We start from the raw sequence: 21162 nt of genomic DNA, 5'->3' as shown, positions 1-21162 counted from the left end.
TCGAGGAAGCAATTTGCACCGTTAAGAACGTGAATCCAACGGATGGAAATAAGTGGTGACGTGGCTCAACCTCAAAGCAGGAAATTGCTAATAACTACACTAAGTGGGGATGATTTGTATAGGTATATAGGATTTGCTCGTTGATGCTTGTTTTGTTTTCCGTTGAAATTGTATCTTTTATCAGTTTGTAATCAAGAATTGTAAAGTTAAATTATAAACATGGAGATACGAGGAAAACCAGTAGTATGTCACTTTCTTTTTCCCTTTTGACTTCAATTAATTAGTTTCTCATAAGATACTTTTAGCGTAGGAGTAATGGATATCCATCTGACCATCCATGCAAGTTGTTGCAGCTACCGCGGCTGGTTTTTTCCACGGGGGCGCCAGGTGCACGCACTCCACACCCAACCATTTGATTATTTCTAGTTAAGAATGGGTCAAGTGTTCCAATCGATTAAGTGCGTGCTAATTACTACTAGTACTCGCATGTTGAAACAGCTGCTGCGTGGTGGTTTCCGCTCACCTTTATTTTCGACAACGAATGATCGATGAAACGTCCCCCCTGAATGAACGTACTTTACGACGTAAGCATCTGTCTAAAAAAACACGAATAATAGAAAATGACCTAATATCAAATAATTAGAAGAGTGACTTCGAATTCAGGTCGTCTACCTCACCACCTTGTGAAGCTAGCTGGAAGACTCTGGGTGTTTCTCATGAACATCTGCCTAACGTTGTGTGGTGACCTCAGTCTCTGTGGGCTATCGCCATGGCAACTTGCCAACACCATCGTACGTACGTGCACGAGAAAAAAACATTTCAATGCCGCGCGAAAATTCTATCCTCTTTTGCTAGCTTCCATCCCACTGTGCATCCTGCTGACTGTGACAGCTGCGTCCACGGGCGCCATGCGGCGGCGCTCCACGTTCGCCGTTCTCCTCTTCGCGGCCGCCGCGCTCCCGCTCGCCGCCGGCCAGCCGTGGCAGCTCTGCGGCCGCCGCGGAGGCGGCGGCGGCGGCACGTACACGGCGAACAGCACCTACGACACCAACCTCCAGAGCCTCATCGCCGCCCTCCAGCAGAACGCCTCCACGTCGCCCACTCTCTTCGCCGCCGGCGCGCTCGGCGCCGCCCCGGACGCCGTCTACGGCCTCATCCTCTGCCGCGGCGACGTGAGCTCCTCCGACTGCTACGACTGCGGCACCAGGGCCGGCCAGGACGTCGCCCCGGCGTGCAACCGCACCAGGGACGCCATCCTCGTCTACAACCAGTGCTACACCCGCTTCTCGGCGGCCGGCGACTTCCTCGCCTCCGCCAACAACTCCGGCCAGGCGCCGCTCATGAACAGCGACAACGTCACCACCGCCGACGTCGCCGGCTACGACCGCGCCGTCACGGAACTCCTCAGCGCCACCCTGATGTACGCGGTAGTGAACACCACGAGGCTGTTCGCCACGGGGCAGCGGGTGGGCGCCGACCCGGGGTTCCCGAACATCTACTCGGCGGCGCAGTGCACGCCGGACCTGTCGCCGGCGCTGTGCCGGAGCTGCCTCGAGGACCTCGTCGCCAGGTGGTGGAAGACGTTCCCGCGGACCACGGTGGGGGCGAGGATCGTCGGCACGAGGTGCAGCTTGAGGTCGGAGGTATCCCAGGACAAGTTCTACACCGGAGCCCCGATGCTGAAGCTGTGGGCCGACGGCCTCTCGCCGGCGGCGGCGGCGGCGTCGCCGGATGCTGCGCCGGGCACTACGGGAGGTGACAATACCGCGTCATTTCGATAACATATACTCCCTCCATTTTTAAATATAAGATATCGTTAATTTTTAAACATGATATTTGAAAATTTGCTGGGTTCAAATTTACTGCAAATATGAGAAAATATAAGTCATTATACTTTTTTATGGTTCATGGATTTCTGCATTGTTTATGTTATACCGGATTACTTTTGAACTGATAAGTCTGACTTTTGTTACTCGTCACATTCTTGGTGTTATGTCAGATAATCACCGCGCAGACAGTCAAGACCCATAGTTTAGCATGGCAAATGCTGTATTACATCATGTCACGTATATATATTAGTAGTATGTCAATTAACGATGACTATCTTCATAGCTCATTGTTTTCATTGAGTCTTAGAAAAATCATAAATTGGCACACGAAGAGACAGAGACGGATCCAGAAAGAATTAATATGAGGGTCTGAACAAACTATACAAAAATTATAAACCCATCTTCTAATTAATGTATGATAAAAAATTTTAGTGGGGTCTTCGTGGGGGCTCCTATGGTTACGACACGGGTAATGGAGGGCTCGAGACCCCCATAGACCCATGAAGGATCCGCCACTGCGAAGAGAAAGTCAATTTTGTTCGTTGAGCAGCTGGTAGCTCAATAATCAGCTGCTCAGACAAGAAAACAGGTGCTCTGTTTTGAATACTTGAACTGATTATTTTCCCTCCAAAATGCAGTCAAGAATAATTCAGCAAACAAAATTCTGGAAATCGTCTTGCCGATAGTGGCAGTTGCAATCGTAGCTGCAGTTTCCATCCTCTTGTGGAATATACGCAAGAAGAGAAGACGAGGGAAAGCAGAGCATTTCACCGGACGTGAGTGATCCTTCTCATCATTGGCATAAAATTCTTATCAAATTCCACTATACATTGTTAATCATCCGTATTCATTAACAGTTTATCAAATTCATGAAAATTTGACAGCTGATGCAGCTGAGGACTTCGAAAGTGTCAAGTCAACCCTGCTATCTCTGGCATCACTGCAAGTAGCGACGGATAATTTCAATGAAAGCATGAAACTCGGCGAAGGGGGATTCGGTGCTGTTTATAAGGTATGGAAGTAACCTTTTATGTGTTCTTTTGAGGAAATAATTTTTTATTTCACGGGGCGAATTAAGCATGGTAAAAATATGAAATGATAACTTTTTACTATGAGTGTACTGATCCTTAATTGTTACTTTGATAATTTAATTAATTAATACTATTTGGCAAATATCATTCAAGATCGCCTAATATTGTAAATTAGTTACAGCACCAAGCTTTTAAGCCATTCAAAATTCAGTTTTTTCTATCCATATCTCCATGTAAGAAGGTATTAAACCAAATTTTTCAGGGGCTTCTTTTCAGACAAGACGTAGCAGTGAAGAGGCTAGCGAAGGGTTCAAACCAAGGGTTGGAAGAGGTGAAAAACGAGCTAGTTTTGGTGGCCAAACTTCATCACAAGAATCTTGTGCAGCTTGTGGGGTTTTGCCTAGAAGAGGGAGAGAGGATGCTCGTCTACGAGTACATGCCCAACAAAAGTCTCGACACCTTTCTTTTTGGTACTACTGATATCACCCCTGAATTTAGATATGTTACCATCTTTTCATGTTTCTGCAATGAACATGATTCATGCTAATTAGATGAAGAGAAAAGGAGACAGCTAGATTGGACTACACGATTTAGGATCATTGAAGGCATTGCTCGGGGCCTTCAATATCTCCATCAGGACTCCCAGAAAAAGATCGTACACCGAGACATGAAGGCGAGCAACATCTTGCTAGACGCAGACATGAACCCAAAGATTGGGGACTTTGGACTTGCTAGGCTCTTCGGACAAGACCAGACTCGAGAGATTACAAACCGCATCGTTGGGACATTGTAATTAGTTCATAAATATATATGTAATAAAATAATTAACTATGCAATTCTCATTCTAACCATGTGATTATTCTTGTTGGATGTTGATGCAGTGGGTACATGTCTCCTGAGTACGTGACGCATGGGCAGTACTCCACGAAATCAGATGTGTTCAGCTTCGGCATTCTCGTCATAGAGATCGTGACGGGCCGGAGAAGGAACAACGGGCCCTATTTCTTTGAGCCAAACGAAGATATAATAAGCATAGTAAGTATATACTACCTCCATTTTCTAAATAGATGACGTAACTTAGTGTAAATGTGCTGAAGTATAAGTCTTACGTAAAGCTTTTTTAATGATAAAACATGTCACAACAGAACAAATGATATTTATATAATTTTTAAATATGACGAATAATCAAACATTATGTCAAAAGTTAACAATATTATTTATTAATAAAAGAGGGAGTATATATTTTGCTAATTCACCAAGACTAATGCACCATTGATTGCCACTTGCACTTTTAGTACTTTCTAACATATAACCATGCATACTGATTACTGAAGATATTTATGTATCTAATACTAGGTATGGAGGCACTGGGCAGAGGGAAACATTAAGGAGATCATAGATCACTCCTTGGGAAGAAACTACCCTGAAGGCGAGGTGCTAAAATGTGTTAACATTGGTCTCCTGTGTGTCCAGCAGAACCCTATAGATCGTCCAACAATGGCCGATGTCATGGTTTTACTTAATAGCGATGCTACTAGCACTCTGCCGGCCCCTGTAGTTCATATTCCAGTAGCATCTTTCTCCGATGGAAGCTCTGGTTATTCTCAAACCGTGACACAATTGTCTCCCAGGTAGCAGGGCCTAAAGCAGAGCTTGCCATCGCTAGTGTAGTTGGCTTGTTGCTTGTTTTTGTTTCGAGTTGGAACTTGAAACTGTATATATTGTCATTTTGTGATAAGTGGTCAAGAGCTTGGCCACACGAGCCCAATGCTACAGAATCACCTACAGAAGCGTAGGACACATCACTGTATATTGGGATTCCAAAAATCTGCTTATCTGAGAAATTACTGCAGTACACACAGCTCGCTAGTGCTGTAGAATGCAGATTGCTCTGGACCGTTAACTTAAAAGAAAGTTTCCATTACAGAGTGTAATTTGTGACCAAGTCAGTAGCAGATTGAGCGAAAATGAGCGAAAATGGGCAAATGGCCGGCACAAAAGCTTGGGTAAAACGGAGGAAAAAGTTCACTCGAGGTCCCTCGTCGCATCGCCGAGTTACAAAATCGTTCCTGAACCCAAAAACCATATACAACGTATGCCCCAACTTCCAACTTCCAAAACCAGTTTAAAACGAGATCCCTTGACAGTATTGTCCCCCGATTTTGGCTGACATGGCACCCACGCAGGGGTAGATCTACCCATTAAGCAGGGTGAGTCGACCGACCCAGCTACAACCTGTAAAGCCCCACACCCACCAAGACCCCCTACCCCTTATAGTAATCATGGGCTAACAAGGTGTGAACGCCCAACAGATTAGTCCGTTTCTTCACAATGCACGCCCGCTACAAACAATGATTCAGACAGTTATGCGATTGAACTATAAATACGATATGTGTTGTTTTCGATTGTTTTTATCGAGTGAATATCTCTGTTCTCCGCCCCATCTATAATTTAAAGTCGTGTCTACCAAACATGGCTCCTTTGACAAGGTCTTCGTCCTAGGTGGCATCTTCCTCTCTTTGTTGCGTCAGGCAGGGAGGAAAGGTAGAGGAGGAGGCACGGCTCCGGCCGTTGTGGGTGATCTCAACGGCGGCAGGAGGTGGTCCCAGCTGCGACGGCATTGGGAATTGGAGGCAGCCAACAGTCTAGTTGCAGCGGGAAGAGTTTTAGGGGAGAGAGAAAGAGTGGAGGAAGCTCGGCAAAGAAAGCGGGTGGCACGTCGACTCCATGCCGGTCTCCAGTGTCGCCACTGGCTGCGCCCAGGACAACGAAGGGCTCTTCGTCGGTGTCATTGGGCTGCTCTCCTTTCCCTCCCAGATCTTCGCCCCCTCTACTCCGGCTCTACTAAGCTCTCATCGACACCGCCCCTGCCCGACCTCCTCCGTGAGCGGTGCTCGCGGGTCACTGCCAGGGCGCCCCCTCTGCTGGCGCCAGATTCCATAGACCCCATCGCCGCCAGGGGGATGGGTTGGGCACCTTGCCCCTGGGCTACTTCTACTGACCATTGTCAGCCTCATCTTTCACCACCACTCCCGGTGCTCCGCCTGCCTCGTCGCCAACTAGGGGGTTGGGCCCCTCCTCAAGCTACCCATGGCGCGGCCACCACCCTCGCTGACTCCGTCCGATGGGACGCCGGCCTTGACATCCTCCTCCGGGTCCTGCTCCTGCTTTCTCAACCGCTAGCCTCAGTGTTCTTCACCGCGAAGACCCCTTATCCCGTCGGCCTCCATGCGTGGACCGACGCACCTCCACCAGCTTGAGTGAGAACGGGGGGAGAGCAACAGAGGGAGAAGAATGAGAGTTTGTGTCATTGATATGTGGGTCCCACGTTGACTCAGTCATCATGTTGGACAAAATGGGGGTCAATAGCGTGTAAGAACCTAGAGTGGTCTGGTTTTGTAAAGTTGAGAGCTGACATATATCTGGTTTTTCAGTTCAGGGACGATTTTATAACTCGGTGACAAGGTGAGGGATCTCATGTGAACTTTTTCCTAAAACGTGAGAGGGCCAGGAGTCCAGCACGACAGAAATGAGGCCAGGCGACCCAGCGATTTCACTTCAGGTTGGGGGCTCGGCCTGCTGGCTCTGGTGAAACAGAAGCAGGCCCATTTCTTTCAGGATATGGGCTTATGCTAAACGATCGTCCTCGTGTAGCAGGCCAATTTTTCAGGACGTACAAAACCAACATCCGGCCTGCAAGGGGAGTATCCAGCTTGATGTAAGTTGGATTTATAGGAACACAAATCTTGATGTAAGATCCCATAGATAAAAAGTTGAAAGACAGGAGCATCCAAAAATCTATCGCAAGTAAAATAATGAATTCGAAGAAAAAATGATTGCCTGCAAAATTAAGGGGAAGGAACATGCGAAAATCGTTTCTCCAGTGGTGACCAATCTCGCACAGATTTTGACTTGGTTGCTATCCAGCTGGCAAGTGCATCAGGGGTCCAGTCACACAGTGAAATTAATCATGTTTAGACACAATGCAAGTTTTCTTGTACTGTCCTATCTGCATGCTAATTAAGTTGCCAAGTGTGAAGCCAAGAACAGTTGTCTCCAGTAACGATCGATTGGCAACAAAATCAAAGTCCAAGTCAATCAACGAGTCTTCCAATTTTAATCGGTACTAGTATCTATCCCTATCTCTTAAGAATTTCTTTAATTAGGAAGATCTGGTCGTTGATTTAGATGGTATCATTATGACCGTATAGAGAACTCATATTGAACGAAACATGCTATTGTATAGCTGAACTGTGCGTGAGTGATGCGAGAGAAAACTGATGGATGATCTACAAACAATAGGGACAAAAAAATAGTATGCATACTATAAAGTTAGCAAACTGCTTGGAAAAAATTATCTAAACCATGCTAATGGAGAAAGTTTTGGACAAATTGTACCTTTCGAAGCGTGACACAAATAATAGGTCGAAATTGTACCTTATTAGTCTTTTTAAATGTTATTCTAAAATTAGGAAACAATAATTATCAAGCGTTACCATTTTTTACTCTTAATTTACTGTTTTGTTATTATAATTGTAAAATCCAAATGTGATATTAGTTAGTTGTAAATGCGGTGGAATCAACTTCTAGTTTAAGCCTGTATTGCTAAGAAAATAACAGTGGTCAATATATGATTAAATTCAAATAGATGTGATATCAACAACAATAGAAATCTCCGTTCAAGTAAGGTTTGGTTACTAGTAATTTCAATCCAAATTTCAAATTAAAAATTAATTGTTCTTCAAATAATCCTCATGGTGAGATCAATCCACACATTGGAGAAGCACAAGAGGTGTTATGCAATCCACCGTTAGGGTTTAAATCCTGGTTCACAAAAAAATTATATATGTGTGGGTGTATTTTATTAAAGAATACATTACAATTATATAAAAATAACTTGGCAACAACTTAATAGGTCAGTGCCATCTAATATAAGAACTTGATAATTGAACATCCAAGTACAATACTGTGACATGTGGGTCCATTATAATATAAAGAACTTGACAATTTAGTATTTTGGCGTAAAAACTTAGCTAGGTATGTGCTGTTTTGATTTATGAGTGCTTGATAAGTTAATTATTTCACGATATCAGTATGCCATAACATAGCCATACTGCAGATATTATCTTATGTTGTTCATCCCAATTTAGCACGACTGGTATAGATTTTTTCTTCACCTTATTGATCTCAACTGAAATACAAAACATTCTACTAGTAAAATTTAACTGACTTTTAATTACTAAAATGAAAAAAATAAGTATGCTTATACAATATAGACAAGTATATATGTTGACAAAATAAGAACTTAAAAATTGAATGTGTATAAAAAAATGCTCGAAATAATTCAGTTGTTATATTAACTCTTAAGTTATTATACCAAAACATACCCATCATGCAAGTTGATGTAATTGTATACTTATTAAGTTCCTGTACTAGATTGTATACTTACTAAGTAAGTTCTTGTACTAAATTTCACTCACCCATTAAGTTATTGTATTAAAATGCTCATTTCTCAGGTTATTGCACTAAATTACACCCGTCTGCTAAGTTAATATACCATGATTGTTTATTAAAAGTTTAGTGAGATCATGTCTTGATGGCGCATTCGTATGTGATGCGTATATATGTTTCGCATGTAGTGAAACATGAAAAATGTTAAACCGCATGTTGGGTTAATAACTAAAAGGAGATCAACAAGGAGAATATTTTGGCGTCCAGATCTCTAAAAAACGTTTCAATCATTTAATCATGCGCGTGTACGTGAATTACGTCCAATTTTGTTATATATTGTGAACAATTTTTTAAAAAAATTTAACAGATGTAATTACATTGTAACTTGCATATAACTATAATATAACTTTTACATAATTTTGAACCGTTAGATTTGTTTCAAGATTTGTGCAATCAATGATGGGAAAAAAATCACAACACACACAAGTGAAAGGATTTAGTCCATGACCTCCGTTTCACGCAAATAGCATGCCACGAAAAGATTTTTAAATGTTACATACAATTAAGTCACATTATAGCTAATATAATTACACCACGATTACACTATAATTGTATTTGTCAAATTTTTAAAAGAAAAAGTTATTGAAAATGTATAGGTGATCCCATTACGTCGGCTGGTGGAAGGCGGACTCAGCACGTACTGCAGCAGGCGCTCCCGATTCTTCATGCGGTTGGATACGCTGGATGCCATGTCAGATGGGGAGAACAGTGGATTTTCTTCAACTTGAAAGATTAATCGACGTTAAATAAACATTTAATCTTAATGCATTGGGTGAAAGATCTTGAGCTGGTTGCTATATATCCAGGCGACATGCATGCATCACGGTCCAGTCGCTATACCTACTATACCATAGACTGAAAAATAAATATGAACAGATACAAAGTAACAAACATAAAGTAAGTTTTCCTTTCTGAATCTGTTGATTCTAGTTTTCCTTTTTGGGTCTGTTTATTCTACCCTGTTAGTTTCTGACAGAGAAACGACTGGTTATTTCACTGAGAAACGACTGGTTATTTAACTTATAAGAATATGGAGAAGTTGAAAAACCCAGTTTACTAATTTATATAAGAAAATACAAACTAGTTGTAAATCAGTGATGTTTGGAAAAGTTACAGCTTTTTCTACACAAAAACAGAATATATATCTTGTTGCTAGAAGTTTTCCAAATAAACATAGCCCACATGCCTTTAGCTGAGTCGTGACTTATAAGACAATGAATAGTTGAATAGTTCCTCAATTGATAGGTCAAGTGATCAAGCCCACTTATGAGGCCATGAATAGTTGCCTCAATTGATTGGTCACAGGCTCAACCACAAGTCAATCGACCAGAGTTTCTACTAGTTTCTTTCTTCATTATTATATAACACTGTTAACTTCCGTACCATTCGTTCTATCTAGGGGTTTTATAAATATAAAAAAAATATAAATCAGGTTTAAAAGTCATTTAATGAGAAAACAAATCCAACAAAATAAATAATAAGTACATAATTTATTTAGTAAAACAAACTGTACAACATCGTATATTAAAAGAAATAAAAGTAGTTATCTTGGCAGGATAGGTGAAGAAACGCCAACGGAGGAAAGAGGGCAAACATGGGGATGTGGATTTTCATCGAATTTGTAGTTACATGTTTGTGTAATAACTTATATTATCACAACACATCGTACCAAATGTTTTCACATTTTTATTTAACTATTTATATCATATGCATGTTATAGAAAATACTTTCCCGCTAAATAGGTTACTGGTTACAAATACACAACAACATACCGTTGTTGAGAGAGAGTATGCTAAACTCTCAAGGGGGTGTCACATCGTCTCTTGCATGACTGTGAATATACACATATACTAATTAGAGTTTAATTTATCTTTTTTTTACAACTTGTAGAAGTCATATTTAAGCATAATTATTTGTGAAGTCACATATTAATCCATCTTACTATTTTTTTTAGTTTTTCCGATAACTGTTTAGATGACATGTGATAGACGATGAAATATTCCTTGAAGAATTTAGAATCCTAGATGATGCAACAGTCTGAATGCCACAATAATTAAGAGGGCCGACAGAGCATGGGAAAAACTGAAAAAGAAAAAGACCTACTAAGGCCCGGTCTAGTTCCAAAAAATTTTCTCAGAAATATCACGTCGAATCTTTGGACACATACATGATGCATTAAATATAGATTAAAAACTAATTGCACAGTTAGGGGGGAAATCGCGAGACGAATCTTTTGAGCCTAATTAGTCCATAATTAGCCATAAGTGCTACAGTAACCTACATGTGTGCTCAAAAGATTTGTCTCGCGGTTTCCAGGCAAGTTATGAAATTAGTTTTTTCATTCGTGTCCGAAAACCCTTCCGACATCAAGTTAAATATCCGATGTGACACACGAAAAATTTTCTTTTCACGAACGCCGTATGTACAAACACAACAATATGGCGCTAGCTCTCCCTACTAGACCTGCCAACTTCGTCCAAGCTCGCCCACCCTTCGTCAAGCTAGCTACATGCACCACCTACATGGCGTACTTCTACCTCGCCGCCGCAGCATGCCTCGTCGGCGTGTTCCTCAACGCGCCTCACGCCACCGACGCGCAGCCCATGCCATGGCATCGCTGCAACACGAGCAGCGGCAACTACACGGCGAACAGCACGTACCAATCCAACATACAGTACCTGGCCACCTCCCTCCCGGCGTACGCCTCTTCCTCCCCCTCCCTCTTCGCCTCCGGCTCCTCGGGCGCACCCCCCGACGCCATCTACGCCCTCGCGCTCTGCCGCGGCGACACCACCAACGCCTCCTCCTGCGCCACCTGCGTCGCCGCGGCCATCCAGGCCGCCCAGAAGCACTGCGCGCTCGTCAAGACCGTCGCCATCTACGACGACCCCTGCATCGTCCGCTTCTCCAACCTGGTGTTCCCGGTCAGCCCTCCCTATAACAAAGGAATGTTCGTCGCGTGGGACGACAACAATGTCAGCGCGGCGGCGGCGGCCGCGTTCGACGCCGCCTTCGCCCGGCTGGCGAACGCCACCGCCGAGCACGCGGCGGCGGACTCGGTCAGGCGATTCGCCACGGGGGAGGAGGCGGCGCTCGCCGTCGCCGGCGAGGTCTATCCCAAGATCTACTCGCTGGCGCAGTGCACGCCGGACATGTCGGCGGATGCCTGCCGGAGCTGCCTCGAGGATATACTCGTGAGGATGGTGCCCACGTATTTAGCCGGGAGGAAGGGCGGGCGCGTGTTGGGCGTGCGGTGCAACTTCCGGTTCGAGACGTATCCTTTCTTCTTCGGCCAGCCGCTGTTGCAACTCCCGGGCTCGCCGGCGTCGTCTTCTGCTCCGGTGAACGGAGGTATGTTGGATGAACACGAGTGAAGCTTGCAGTGTTAATTTCTTTTCCACTCTTTCTATTTATTATTAGTTGTATGATATTTGCTCTTGGGGTTATGGGTAAAATCGTTTTTACCCAACTATTTATTCTTTCCCATCACCTAAATTTGCATAACACACTATCACTACCTCTGTTATTTTTTACTTCACGTTTTGGACATCGCCATATATAGTCTCTAGGGCACGTGTTTCATTCATATTTTTTTTCTAACTATATTTTATATAAATTATTAAAAAATATTGTTATATGAAAGTATTTTTCATAACAAATCTACTAATATTGCATATTAGATCATAATATTTTTTATCAATGAATTATTTAAAAAGGTTTGAGTATACATCCAGCAAAAAAGAAAGATTTGACTATGTGTATTTCTAGGAAATAATCTATTTGCAGTAAGAGGTAAACACTACTATTCGCATGTGTTTTGGAATCATTCCCACGATATATTTATTTCCAAGCAGCGCCTGGCCCTCCCTTTCACTGACTACCAAGTCTACCACTACCAATGAGTTGGGGACACAACCCCTGTGTACAAGGTCCTGTTTGGTTTCATGGGCTAATTATTAGCCCCCACCTTTTAGCCCTGAATTAGCTCTCAAGGATCCAAACATGTGGGCTAATTTGAGGTTAAAGTGCATTAGCCCCCCTCAAAACATTAGCCCCTTTAAGTGGTGCTAATGGAGCTAATTTTGGGTGGGGACAATCAAAAAGCAGCTCTCTCTCTCTCTCCTCTCTTTCTACTCTCTCTCCACCATTTAGCCTTCAATTAGCCCATGGATCCAAACATACCACCTTAGGCTAATGTTTAGCCTACCAATTCATGACTAAATATTAGCTCTCAAGATTAGTCTTGGGCTAATCTTCCAAACAGGGCCCAAGTTAACCTTTTCTCAAAGCTCCATGATATTATTTTGAGTAAAATATGTTATTGTTAATCCGTCCGTTTCAATTACTTTTCGTTTTACCTTTGTCGTAAATCAAACATTCTTAACTTTAATCATTGATTTTGGAAAATTGTATAGTTGAATATCATAAGATTTATGTTTTTAGAGCAATTTTCACAAAACCGCAAGTTTTGGGCCATCCGTAACGCATAACCCTAGGTTTTGGGGCAAAGTGTTTCATAAAACCCCAGCTACAAGCTTATATCTTCTATTTGACTAATATATTGTAAAAATTGTATGTGATATTTTTAGTACATATACACATTAGCTGCTTTTCAATAATCGTTGTTCATCGCGGTCTGATCATTTATGTGTATATTTAACCAATTATTATGACATTATCACTTAGGATTATGTCCATTTTTTTATATAGTGACAAATTGAGAAAAAAATATAAACTAGACAAGAGGAATGTGTACTTTGAGTCAACAAATGTAAATTTATGCAAAAAAAAAACATAATCATATGTAATATGAGTATTTTACATAAATATACTACATGAAAGATTTTCATGGACGCCGGATCCTTTTGTTTCCAGGCGGACCGTATGTGGAACAGCACAGGAAAATGGAGGGACCGGCGCTAAGCCATCGTCCGTATAAGAAAATCATTTTTTGTGTGCGGGTCAGTTAGCAAGCCCGCACGTGAAAAAAAGTCTATTTTCGTGTGCGGGCCTGTAACTGACCCGCACACGAAAAATGCCCACCCTTCACGCCCCTCGCCCCTCCGCCCACTACCCTACTACCTCCCTCTCTCCCACCTCACTCTCTCCCTCTCTCCCACTCCACTCCTCTCCTCTCTTTTCCTGGCCGGCCAGTGGCTACAGCAGGCGGCGGCAGGCGATACGGCGGTAGCGCTCGCCCTTCCCTCCCTCTCCCTCGGTTGTGGGCGGGAAGAAGGGCGGTGACAGCAAGCTAGGGCGGCAGCGGGCGACCACGGCGGCACGCGACCCCTCCCCTCCCTCGCCTTGCAGATCCGGCCGAGGGGAGGCATGGGGGCGGCGATGCTCGGCCCCTCCCTCCCTCTCCCTCGACAGCGGGCGGGAAGAAGGGCGGCAACAACAGCAGCGGCGGGCGACCACGGCGGCGCGCGGTCCCTCCCCTCTCTCCCCTTGCAGATCCGGCGGAGGGGAGGCATGGGGGCGGCGGTGGGAGGCGGTGGGAGGTGGTGGGACGGAGATGGCCCGCGCCGGATCTGGATCGATGTGAGTTGATGCCCCTCCCCTCCCCTGCCCTCCCCCTGCAGATCCAGTGAAGGGGAGGGGCGTCTTCGGCCGGCGACGGGAGCGGGCAGCGGATCCGTAGGCGGCGACCGTGGGGGTGACAGCGACGGGCCACGGCTAGGGCAGCGGCGGAGGCGGTGGATTGGGGTTAGGGTTTTGTTTTTCTTTTTTTTTGTTTCGATTTTTTATTTTCTCGTGCGGGTGAGGCACCCGCATGCGAAAATCGCGATTTTCCCAGACCCTTGGGTGCGTGCGGGCCGACCATCCGCACGGAAAAATTGAAATCGACTGCACACAAAAATCTTTCCTGTATTGAAATGGGGTTTCTTTAAACATTTTATCCCAAAACATGGGGTTCCTTGAAACAAATCACAATAACTGGGGTTTTGTGTTATCGATGCCCCAATACCCGGGGTTTTATGAAATTTACTCTAAATAATTACATTCCCCACGAGAAATATGTAATTCGCATGTTGTTAAACAATATGAAATTTTAGAAATTAATAATCAAATTAGCAATGTTTAGCTTAGAACAAAGCTAAAACATGTAATTTGAAACAGAGAGAGTATTTGGAAATAAATGTAATTGTGACAATGAGTGTTTAGTACTAAAGAAACAACAAAACCTAAGCCATGTTGTTTTCAATTGTTTCTACATACATATAGTAAATTTAGTTGGGACTTCATATATGTATTCTGTAACTTACAATGTTGGTTTGCAGAAAGATCGAAACACAAGAGAAGTACAATGATCGGCATTCTGGTGCCTGCAATTGCTTTATCTTCCATCGTAGCATGGTTTTGTTCTTGGAGGTGGAGGAGAAGACTAGCAGCAAGAACCTTAGAGCTAAGTAAATATTCTTAGCCATTTTATTAAAAACGCAGCACGGGAACTAATGAACTATCCTGATGGCAGTTGGCTAAATTCATTATAAACTAGGGGATAGCCCCATTCAGTTTTGCACGGAGCTAGATAATTCACCTATAATATATAACTCTGAAATTTTATTTCTATATAGATACCATTATATGTAAAAGTACATTTGGATTTTATATACAGCGCTTAGCTTCTATTTTTATAAGGTCCCATATACAACTCCTCGATTATGTTTCTATAGGCTTAATTTCATATGCAACTCTTTACTTCTATTTCTATGAATATATTGTATTTTGTTTACAACTATATCAATCAATCTATATCGTTATAATCCGGACCGACCATGATCTAACTGTTTAGATATTTTTCTTTTTCTTTGATTAATGTGAGAATTTCTAGCCTCTAGAGCGAACATTGGGTCTCCTTTTAAGGATGTCTTAATAATACAATAGATTTTGTTTAGTCAAATTCTATCATCTTTTTTTTTCTAAAAATAAGTCACTTGTCTTAACATTAAAGGCAGTTACTTCTCTTAACATAATGCTTCATTGTTTACTTTTCTCTTCCTAGTTCCAACGGAGTCTAGTACAGATGACATGCAAAGTATCGGCTCGCTCATTCTTGATCTGTCAACACTAAGAGTTGCTACAGATGACTTTTCTGAGCACAAAAGGCTTGGTGAAGGTGGCTTCGGTGTAGTGTACAAGGTACCACTTGGATGTAATTGTCTGGGTTTTCTCTCAATTTATAAAGAGAAATTTTACTCTTGTTAAATAGCTAAGTACCGACAGGTACCGTACTTTTTTCTATAAAATTGATGTTTTTTTATACGGTATCTTCTGGTAACTATCAAGGGCTATAAAATCATGAGGCCATAACTTCTCTTCACCTGCTTGCAGGGAGACCTACCTAAAGGTCAAGAAATAGCAGTGAAGAGGCTCGCGAAGACTTCCAAACAAGGAATAGAAGAGCTGAAAACTGAACTACTTTTGGTTGCTAAGCTGAACCACAACAATCTTGTCAAGCTTATTGGCGTCTGCTTGGAAGAAAATGAGAAGATACTTGTATATGAATATATGCCTAATAGAAGCCTTGATACCATTCTTTTTGGTACTATTTCTCACAGCTCCCTGTTTTCCAAAAAAAAGATCTCTCATCATGGTAATGCAAAACATGATCAAGTCACACTTATATATATCGAATTGGTGTTTTCTTGTGTGAGTGGTAGATGCGCAGAAAATCAAAGAGCTCAATTGGGGACAGAGGTTCAAGATCATAAATGGAATAGCTAGAGGGTTGCAATATCTTCATGAAGATTCTCAACTGAAGATAGTTCATCGTGACCTCAAAGCAAGCAATGTTCTGTTGGATTCTGCTTATAATCCTAAGATTTCTGATTTTGGGTTAGCTAAGATATTCGAAAGGGATCAATCAAAAGTTATCACCCATCGTATAGCTGGTACTTAGTAAGTATATGTCCAGTCCTTTAAAATGACAATTTTATTAGTTATCTGGTAATGCAGTAAAAATAATGTTATTCTTACAGTGGATACATGTCACCAGAGTATGCAATGCGTGGACAATATTCAATCAAGTCAGACGTGTTTAGCTTTGGTGTCCTGGTTTTAGAGATCATCACAGGGAGAAGAAACTTTGGCTCCTATGGTTCTGATCAACAAGATTATGATCTCATAAATGCTGTGAGTACACGAACACTATATTAATTAATTTATTTATTCTGGGAAAAATATGTAGTACAAACTTCATAAATCTGAAACTACCGTAGGATGTACAAATGGACGTCTGAAAATTACTCATGGTGACGTGGATAAATCTTAGAGATGTCCATTTGTGCATTCTATAGTAGCTCCTTGGTTTGCACTACATATGAAGTTTGCAGTACATATTTTCCTTCTATACTAGGCTATACTTCTCCTAGTTAGAGTTAATTTTATCGTACATTAACCCATTGATTTGATGTAGACATGGGAGCACTGGACTAGCGATAAAGCCCTCGAGTTGATCGATCCATCATTGGGAAATCACTATCCAGTTGACAAGGTGCTCAAGTGCATCCAAATTGGGCTGCTCTGTGTTCAGCCGAAACCTGCTGATAGGCCATTGATGTCTGCTGTTAATGTCATGCTTACTGGTACAATCCGTCTCCCTTCCTTGTCCAGACCTGCCTTTTGGTTTCAGGAGATTGGTGCTAGCTCAGATGTAAATTCAGAGCAGAACCTGCTTGACCCACACAACTCAACGAAAATGTATCAAAGTGAAGCACCGATCACAGAGCTTGAGCCTAGATAAATCTTGTAAGATGAGTTGAAAGAATATCCGCTTCTTCTTTCATACAGTTACCGATATTTGTACAACGGACTCTTATTAATCTGGCTATCTAGGTGTTGTGTTTTCGGCTCAACAAAGTCAAGTGGAAATTATTAGATGTTAATAATGTATCCTGCTGTCATCCTGTTTAAATCAACAGGAGCATGTTTGCATTGTTGCACAAAGATACTGTAGCAAATACGACACATGCTTGATACACTGGTTTTTCTTTTGAAAGAATTGATGCACTGATTCTTTATGTTATTCTTGGTTCCCAGTTGGCACTTCAATATGCAAATCATCATTACTTAAAAAAAAACTATTTTCGTAGGTAAGGGTTCATTTTTTTACAGCCAAACAGAAAAATATCCCGCCTGTAATAATAGTCGAGGAGCTCATGCAGGATAAACCCACATGTGAAAATCAACTTTTATAGGCTGCCATTAAAGAGGACCGCTTGTGAAAATATGTTTATTTTTGCTGGTGGTCCTCCTAATTCACTGCATGTGAAAATCGATTTTCACAAATAATAAGTAAAGAGAACCACCTACGAAAATCTTCGGCCACATTAAAAGGCCGATCGACCCAGCACTGAGGAGAGTTCATCTCTCCCTCGCATTCTTACTCCCTCTCCTAGCTAGGCGAGCTTCTCCCTCCATCCATCCAAGCCTCCTACCTCTACTCCCTCTCCCAGGCAGCGATAGGCATGCATCAGCAGTGGCAGTTCTTGGGATGGCAAGATCTAGCGGTAGCGGGCAAGGGGACGGTGTCCGGCGGTGGCAACATCATCCACGGTGTCCTCAGCCCCTCCACGGTGAGCTCGTTCGCGACAGCGGTAAGCATGCATCGGCGGCGGCAAATGGGACGTACGGCATCCGGCAGAAGCAGTGTCGTCCACGATCCACGGTGTAATTCGTCCCTCCCAGGCAAGTTTGTCTCTGTGGCAACTGTAGGCATGAATCAGCGGCGGTGACAAGAACATCCACATATAAGTGGTGAGGTGTCACGAATTATGACAATCTATTGGTGTTGCGCCAAATTTGGTACATGTTGCGGTAGAAATCGATCTAGAGATTTGGAGGTTTGGGGAAGATTGCGCAGAGATCAGCAACTTGAAGTAGGAGTTGGTCATTTGACTTTATGTATTTTCATCAACGATGAGGTCTCCGATGGTTTTTCTATTTCGCGAACGCGCTAAAGGATTATACGCCAATATATTAGAAGAAGAAAACAGAGTTTAGTTACACAATGCAAACCGGCAGAAGGTCGTTGGCAGGGAACAAGGAAAAAAGAAACGAAAACCAGAAAAAACACAATTAAAAAGATTTGCTGGGAGGGTGGGGTGGGGATTAGTCCCTAAACTCAAAAAAGGCCCCCAAAAGCGTGGCACCACTAAAACCGAAGGATGGACTCTAGCACTACTAAAATCAAAGAGAGAGAGTAGTCGAAAACCCTAGAGTTCCGCTCCTTCTACGATTGCCAGGAGACCAGAAAGACAAAGGAGTCTAATAGGTCTCCAGTGGTAAGGCAGCTGCTTATGTACCGCAGTGTCTCCAACGGCGTCTGTGGCACAAGTGCACAACACGCCGGCTCATCAGCGACCAAACACACGCGCTACAGGCTACAGCTGTGACCGGAACATACTGGCCCAGCGGGGAAGTATCGTGTGCAATCGCACTTCCCAGTGGGAGAATGCAATCAGCAAGGTGGATCACCAGATGCGAAATGTGCGGCTTGGATTGAAGCAGGTCATGAGCTAGGATCACTTTAAAATATATGCAGATGCCCCCCCAAGTGTCAGTGCGCATTTTGCACGCAACACCCCATAATTCACTCTCTTCTACTCCATAGTCCCCACGAAATTCCCCTTTCATCTCATCGAATCAAACACAATAGAGATGGAGGCGAAATGTACGCGATGCCGAACGACTCCCTCGTCGGCGCCGCCACGGAGTGGGACAGGCGGCGGGCGAGATCCAACGGGTGGCTCCGCCGCGCGGTCTACAGCTCCGCCCGTGACCTCGACGACGCGCGGGCCAGCCCCATGGCCGCGCACGCGCCGCTCCGCTTCTCTGTTGCGCCAACGGCAGCCGCCAAGCCCAAGGTCGTCGGTACATTTTTTAAACTTTCAAGTTTCAATGTTCCATAGATCTAGAACAACTACCTTTCCTTTTGTAAAAAAATTTTTCAGGGATTTTTTCGTTATGTCTACCGTTGGTGTTGATATGATTTTTATTACTTGGCCGAGGAGGATTCGAACATTTTTATCCATTCTTCACACGAGGTAGAAGCAGATCTCGGTTTACTGCTCCAGATTCTTGTGAACCAACGGTTAAGCGAGTGTAGGTTACAGAATGAGTTATGTTTGTAAATGCACTTTTTTTTGTTCTTATATATGATTTAGTTTCTTTCGACCTTGTCCTGAAACTTTCTGTAATGTTCCACTCTCAGGAAAGCTTCCACTGAAAGGAGAGAAGTTTTCTTTGAGGCTATGTCTGAGAAAGTAGCAGATAGTTCTTCTGAGAGAACGACTAGTCCTTTAGAATCAGACAGCGACGCATTTTATAAAAATCTTGATCCCCTCTTTTCTGTATTACATTTTTGTAAGCTGTTAAGTTCAAAAAAAATTAAGAAGAAGAGTTAAAAGATTAAATTGAATTCTGCAGGGTAAACCAGATTAAACCAGAAGATGTGGTTGCCCAGCGAGGATGAGGCTGCTGAAATGTGCTACTGGTGGTTATTATGTCAAAACATTAGTTGATTATGCTGTAAATAACATTAGATGTGCTACTGGTGGATAGATATTAACGTTTACATAACATTCTTCTTCTTTTTGATCAAATTGATAGGGAAAAATGGTGCAAAACGACGTACAGTGTGATTCTTCATAACACATGTCAGAGTTAAACGTGCGAGTGTGGTTTGAGTGAGTACTTTGGCATTCTCTGATGTCATGCGATAAGTGTCAGTTATTTACCATAATTTTTAGTAAAACATCTTGCCTCACTTGCAAGTAGAATTAACTTGACTTTCATCGGAATGGCAAAATGTATTTTTGCAGGTTATGCTACATCTGGGCGTGCGTACTATTCCTCAATGCCATATTAATGATGCGATGGACCAAGAAAGCTCGTGACTCTATCCCAGCACACCTTGGGACCTTTCCAGATGATGTTGGGATGGCCCAGGCAAGAGTATTCAGGCATAATGTTTTGCAAAGCACTGCGAATGAGATAGTTAGGCTCGGTGATCAGGATAACCAATCTTTTGAGATTCTTCTTCGTTATCTTGGGGAAGCAAAGGAGGAGATTGCCAAAGCCGCTTCCAAGATGTCTGGTGCTGCGGCCAGTTTTCATTTCATTTCATTTCAGATGTTTTCATTTCAGATGTTTCAGTCTCTTAATGGAATCCATGCAACTGTACCTTTCGAGCTTTTCTAATCTAATTAATGTGAAATTTGCAAATTCATTAATTTCTGTAGCTTTCGAGCTTTTCATAATATTATGTTGAACTCTTTTTCGTCCATCTAATCTTTAGTTTAACCACTTACATCCAGGATGCAATTGAGGTTGCAGGGGTTGCTCTTGTTTTAATCGGACCAGGTACTGTTGAAAAAACAGTGGCAGTGGCGGCGACGACGACGACGGCGAGGAAGAGAAAGGGTTATCACTACGCTTGCAAAAATGGCGTCTCCTATGCCACCACTGACTCTGATGTGTTGTTGAACCCCTTTTTTTTTCTAGCTGATCTACAAAGTGTGCAGTACAGATGCATCTCTTATTCATTGCCATGGTAGTAGCCGTGTCTGGTGCTGTTGTTCTTCATCTCTCTAGCAAAGTATATCTTGTTAATGAATTTGGGCTCATCATGACAATACGATGAAAGTAACATTTATGATCCACAAAATTTATAGAATGCTATTTTAATATCACTGCTGCACACAAAGATTTTTCTGGTGAAGGGCACATTCAGATCAGTATTGTGCACAAGGACTTCTCTGATAATGAGCACATTCAGATTTAAGGAG

At 42.9% G+C, this 21162-nt stretch overlaps 2 protein-coding genes and 1 long non-coding RNA gene across 4 annotated transcripts; all 3 read left to right on the top strand.

The window, feature by feature from the left end:
* The first annotated feature begins 750 nt into the window (after positions 1-750).
* On the top strand, positions 751-4670 carry LOC4343504 (cysteine-rich receptor-like protein kinase 10). Its single transcript, XM_015789255.3, has 7 exons — positions 751-1755; positions 2468-2605; positions 2714-2841; positions 3123-3330; positions 3412-3649; positions 3742-3895; positions 4217-4670. Exons 1-7 carry the CDS (start codon positions 909-911, stop codon positions 4493-4495), a joined length of 1992 nt encoding a protein of 663 aa, XP_015644741.1. The 5' UTR covers positions 751-908; the 3' UTR covers positions 4496-4670.
* A 6132-nt stretch (positions 4671-10802) lies between these two features.
* LOC4343503 (cysteine-rich receptor-like protein kinase 10) lies at positions 10803-17399 on the top strand. 2 transcript variants are annotated; one of them, XR_010742271.1, is made up of 7 exons: positions 10803-11722; positions 14653-14781; positions 15378-15514; positions 15707-15917; positions 16036-16273; positions 16371-16507; positions 16791-17399. XR_010742271.1 is itself a non-coding variant. In XM_015789975.3 (7 exons), the coding sequence occupies exons 1-7, from the start codon at positions 10810-10812 to the stop codon at positions 17115-17117; spliced, it is 2109 nt and encodes a 702-aa protein (XP_015645461.2). In that variant the 5' UTR covers positions 10804-10809; the 3' UTR covers positions 17118-17399. The 2 variants fall into 2 exon arrangements, 1 of the variants encoding a protein (XP_015645461.2); XM_015789975.3 differs by having other exon boundaries at positions 10804-11722; positions 16354-16507.
* Positions 17400-19007: 1608 nt separating this feature from the next.
* LOC9272442 (uncharacterized) lies at positions 19008-20607 on the top strand. Its single transcript, XR_001547303.2, has 4 exons — positions 19008-19239; positions 19802-19868; positions 19985-20061; positions 20197-20607. It is a non-coding gene; the product is annotated as an uncharacterized lncRNA (long non-coding RNA).
* The last annotated feature ends 555 nt before the right edge of the window (positions 20608-21162 follow it).

The sequence above is a fragment of the Oryza sativa genome, chromosome 7 (assembly GCF_034140825.1).
Source record: "Oryza sativa Japonica Group chromosome 7, ASM3414082v1".
Classification (NCBI taxonomy): domain Eukaryota; kingdom Viridiplantae; phylum Streptophyta; class Magnoliopsida; order Poales; family Poaceae; genus Oryza; species Oryza sativa.
Note: the sequence above shows the minus strand (reverse complement) of the source record. Positions and strands in the feature narration are given on the sequence as shown.

Excerpts from the sequence above, each read along its gene's own strand:
- LOC4343504 (XM_015789255.3), top strand. The coding sequence starts at position 909 with ATGCGGCGGCGCTCCACGTTCGCCGTTCTCCTCTTCGCGGCCGCCGCG. Across the intron at positions 2,606-2,713 it reads AGCAGAGCATTTCACCGGAC|CTGATGCAGCTGAGGACTTC; the intron begins GTGAGTGATCCT and ends AAAATTTGACAG. Across the intron at positions 2,842-3,122 it reads GATTCGGTGCTGTTTATAAG|GGGCTTCTTTTCAGACAAGA; the intron begins GTATGGAAGTAA and ends CAAATTTTTCAG.
- LOC4343503 (XM_015789975.3), top strand. The coding sequence starts at position 10,810 with ATGGCGCTAGCTCTCCCTACTAGACCTGCCAACTTCGTCCAAGCTCGC. Across the intron at positions 14,782-15,377 it reads AGCAAGAACCTTAGAGCTAA|TTCCAACGGAGTCTAGTACA; the intron begins GTAAATATTCTT and ends TTCTCTTCCTAG. Across the intron at positions 16,508-16,790 it reads ATTATGATCTCATAAATGCT|ACATGGGAGCACTGGACTAG; the intron begins GTGAGTACACGA and ends GATTTGATGTAG.